This window comes from Hyaena hyaena, unplaced genomic scaffold (genome assembly GCF_003009895.1).
Source record: "Hyaena hyaena isolate Hyena2069 unplaced genomic scaffold, ASM300989v1 scaffold_1778, whole genome shotgun sequence".
Lineage (NCBI taxonomy): Eukaryota > Metazoa > Chordata > Mammalia > Carnivora > Hyaenidae > Hyaena > Hyaena hyaena.
This window is the reverse complement of record NW_024082371.1, coordinates 177,500-182,244: the sequence shown is the minus strand read 5'-3', so window position 1 is coordinate 182,244 and position 4,745 is coordinate 177,500. Positions and strand designations below refer to the sequence as shown.

General features: G+C 40.0%; 1 protein-coding gene across 1 annotated transcript; it reads left to right on the top strand.

The window, feature by feature from the left end:
* Positions 1-847: 847 nt before the first annotated feature.
* On the top strand, positions 848-1,786 carry LOC120226537 (olfactory receptor 7D2). Its single transcript, XM_039224718.1, has one exon. It carries the CDS (start codon positions 848-850, stop codon positions 1,784-1,786), a length of 939 nt encoding a protein of 312 aa, XP_039080649.1.
* Positions 1,787-4,745: the final 2,959 nt, after the last annotated feature.

The following is a 4,745-nucleotide window of genomic DNA, read 5'->3' as shown; positions in this document are numbered from 1 at the left end:
GGGTGGCTCAGTCGGTTGAGTGTCTGACTTCAGCTCAGGTCATGATCTCACAGCTTGTGTGTTTGAGCCCCACATCCTGCTCTGTGCTGACAACTCAGAGCCTGGAGCCTGCTTCAGATTCTGTGTCTCCCTCTCTCTGCCCCTCCCCCACTTGCACTCTGTCTCTCAAAAATAAACAAACATTAAAAAAAATTTTTTTAAAGAATGGATACTTAGGATAGGTGATTGGGAATACTAGACTCTATTTTGTAGGATTCCATTTTGATTGTGTTATAAAATGGATTTTTTTTGAAATATAGCTGAGACACACAAAATGGATATTTTAGCTTTTTTTCTTTAGTTTTTATTTAGATTCCAATTAGTTAACATACAGTGTAATATTAGTTTCAGCTGAACAGTATAGTAATTCAACATTCACATACAGTACCTAGTACTCATCACACATGGGTGCCTTCATTTCATCATTTATTTCACCCCTCCCCCCACCCACCTCCCCTCTGGTAACCATCCATTTGTTCTCTATAGTTAAGAGTCTGTTTCTTGGTTTGTCTCTCTCTCTTTTTTCTTCCTTTTTCTCATTTGTTTTGTTTCTTAAATCCCACATATGAGTGAATCATGTGGTATTTTCTTTCTCCGACTTATTTCACTTAAGATGGGTGGTTGCCATAAGAGACTCCATTTTTTAGGATTTCACTTATAAGTGAAAGGGCACCCATTTAGACAAAATGATGGACTTCATAAATAATTTGAGTAAAAGGCATGGTCAAGATTTTTGTTATGTGGAGGGTGCCAGTTTTCTACTAGTTGGTGTCGCTCTTGTCTCTTCCTTCATAGATTTATCAGGTACATGGAAGAGGGAAACCAAACGGGAATTTTAGAGTTCATCCTCCTCGGGTTCTCTGAGGATCCAGAACTGCAGCCCTTCATATTTGGGCTGTTCTTGTCCATGTTCCTGATCACTGTGCTCGGGAACCTGCTCATCATCCTGGCTATCTGCTCTGACCCCCACCTCCACACCCCCATGTACTTCTTCCTCTCCAACCTGTCCTTGGTCGACATCAGTTTCAGCACCACCATAGTGCCCAAGATGCTGGTGAGCATCCACACAGAGAACAAAGCCATCTCCTATATGGACTGCCTCACGCAGGTGTATTTTTCCATGTTTTTTCCTATCCTGGACACTCTACTCCTGACCTTGATGGCCTATGACCGGTTCGTGGCCATCTGCCACCCCCTGCACTACACAGTCATCATGAACCCACGCCTCTGTGGCCTGCTGGTTTTTGTTACCTGGTTTATTGGTGTCATGACATCCCTTCTTCATATCTCTCTGATGATGCATCTGAGCTTCTGTAGAGATCTTGAAATTCCGCATTTCTTCTGTGAACTGACACAGATTCTCAAGTTGGCCTGCTCTGATACTTTCCTGAACAGCACGCTGATATACTTTATGACTGGAGTGCTAGGTGTTTTTCCCCTTGTTGGGATCCTTTTCTCCTACTCACGTATTGCTTCGTCCATAAGGAAGATGTCTTCAGCTGGGGGAAAGCAAAAAGCATTTTCCACCTGTGGGTCTCACCTCTCAGTCGTTTCTTTATTTTATGGGACAGGAGTTGGGGTCTACTTCACTTCTGCAGTGACTCACTCCCCCCAGAAAGTCTCAGTGGCCTCAGTGATGTACACTGTGGTCACTCCCATGCTGAACCCCTTCATCTACAGCCTGAGGAACAAGGACGTGAAGGGGGCCCTGGGAAGGCTCCTCAATAGAGCGGCTTCTTGTCTGTGATGGATCTGCTGGCCCAAGACTAAGAAGTTTTATGGATCCCAAGGGCAAAAACTTTGATTCTGAAGTTTACTCTTGAATCTTACAAACCTTTCACCCAGTCCTGAAGGATCTGGATCTCTCTCCAAGGTTTTACAAATCTTTAAACAGCCAATTTCTGCATAATTTATCTGATGATTTTTCTGCCCTATCTGTTGTCCCAAAGTTATGTCCTCTATCTTCTTACTTCCTCATTGGTGAGCTCTAACTTGGATTTGGAGCATTTACTTCAGCTTTGTTGTCTGAAATGTTGACAGAGTGCAGTTGTTTACCTTAACTTATTTCTATGTGTTTTATTGTGCATTTGTGTTGTACATGTGCATGTATTACCAACAGTGTTTTGGGTTGTTTTTTTTACTGATAAAATATAATCAAAATACAGATTGAAATACAGTCAGTGTTTTCGTGCTTATTATATGGTACACCTATGTTAACTGCTCTCTATTTTCTTACGTATCTTCCTCAATGGGAATGATTACTGTCTCCATTTAGAGGTGAGGAAATCTGAGACTCTAAAGAGCTCAAAACAACAGAGGGACCAAGTGGCAAAACCAGGATTCAAATCCAGAACTCTGACCCTGAACCCGTATTCTTACCTAACATCAATGTGTACATCTGAATGGTGGATTTTATTGCTTGGTTGACAATATTTCTGGCTATCTTCTCCTTTTGGATATTCAAGAGAATAGCATTTTCTTTCTCCCTTGAAATTAAAGCTGGTAATGATATGTTTTGATGCATCCAGTAAAATGTGAGTGGAAGTACGATGCATCCCTTCTAGGTTAAAACAATATAAGAGCTGGTATGTTATTCTTCGTATTCACTTTTCCCTTGATATGGCTGTTGTGGAATGAAGCAATCATCAGATCCAAAGAGTCTAGAAAGCTGGCCAATAGGCAGAGGACTTCCCTGGATTGTTGCCCAAGTTGGTAGATACTTTTCATGAAAAGGAAATAAGCTTTTGTTTGATTAAATCAGTGACATTTTAGTTCTGTTATATATGCTGTTGCTGTTTCAACATCAACATAGCCTAACTTGCCTGACTGTTACATATCCCAAGGCTGGAAATCCAAATTTGAGAGTTTACCTACTCTGATGATTTTTACTGTTATTCTGAGAGTAAGTCTGAGATCTCCTTTTTCATTCCTTAGCAATCCTTCCACTTTTGGGGGAGAACTTTAATTCAATTTTGCATTAATGCTTATATACACACACACATATACACATACAGAAACATTTGTTTATATATGGCCTGAATCCTCGAAAGAGCAGAATTCATTTATTATTGTGCCAGAAATGCTCTTTCAATGGGAGATAAGTTCCTCTGAAGTAGGAATCAGGTATAACCTAAAATAAAACTAGCACTGTCCTCTTGCAGGATGTATCACATTGTCTAACTGGGCCCCTTAAGAATATTGAGTCTAATTCCCAAAAATGGAAATTTGAGGGGCATGTAGCTGGGTCAGTTGGTTGAGTGTTCAACTTTGACTCAGGTCGTGATCTTGCAGCTGTTGAATTCAAGCCCTACATTGGGCTCTCTACTGTCAGCGCAGACCCTCTTTGGATCCTCTGTCCCCCCCTCTCTCTGTGAGTCCCATGCTCCTGTGTGTGCTCTCTCTCTCTCTCTCTCTTTCTCAAATGAATAAACATTTAAAAATGGTGATTTGAATAGGGTTTTTAACATAAAATTCCGTTGTGTTAGTGTTATAATTCATAATCTCCTTCCAGTTTGTTATGTGATATCTCTGATATGTCATGATATGGGTTGTGATTTTGCATCATATTGTTAAAATTTTTGTCTATGTATTATAACAAATATATTTTCAACAGTTCTTTCTAATAGTTCAAATATATTTTTTCTTTAAAATAATGTTTATTTATTTGTTTTGTGAGAAAGAGTACGAGAAGAGGAGGGACAGAGAGAGAGGAAGAGAGAGAATCCCAAGCAGGCTCTGCACTGTCAGCATGGAGCCCAACGGGGGGCTCAATCCCATGAACCACAGGATCATGATCTGAGCCGAAATCAAGAGTCAGACACTCAACTGACTGAGTCACCCAGGCACCCCTCAAATATATATTTTCTTTTTTAAAATTTAAAATTTACTCCACCTATGATATATTTCTGTTCAGTGGGATGAAGAGATCTGTTCATTTCATATGAAAAACAAATTTCTTCTAATAGTTTATACTAGTCTTTCCTTCCCATTGACTTGTAAAGCTACTTTCTAATTCCCAAATTCTCAAACTACAATTTTCCACCTATTCTGAGATCAGGCATCTGGTCTGATCCCAGCTATGCCATTTACACCAGTTTGGTCAGCTTCTCTGTACTTCCGTCACTCATCTCTAAAATAACAATAACAGATGTCAGGGGTGCTGTACATATTAAATGAGCTAATAATGATAAAGACTATGGTGTTTACTCTTGGCTTTGTTAGTAAGTTTTATGGATACTGTTACATGTTTTTATATTCATACTGCTAAACCAAGTCTTTGACTTAGGGAGCCACCAGATACTTAGCACACCTTTTACAATTGCTATTTAAGTATTCTGATCAGCAAAGAACATGTAGTTCAGACGCTCTGAGAGGGTAAATGTTTCTTGCCTGCCCCTTTGCTTTGAGCTCACTGACCAGGACAATAAGAATAATATTGTTGTCCTGCTGACCCCAGGTTGGCTTGGATCCCATAATAAACCCTATTTTTGGAGTGTACCATCCATCAGTATAACCATGTCCTTCTTTCCCACTATAGTGTGGGTGATCCATTTGGACTGAGTAAGTGCTTTTGAAAAGAAGAGTGTCTAATATGTGCACGGAGGGGCTTTTGTTAGCGGTAACTTCAGGAACAAGGACAGTAATGGCTAAGAGAGTCTAGTTAAATATCCCTAGAGATTTGAAATTTGTGGCTTTGAAGGGGACTT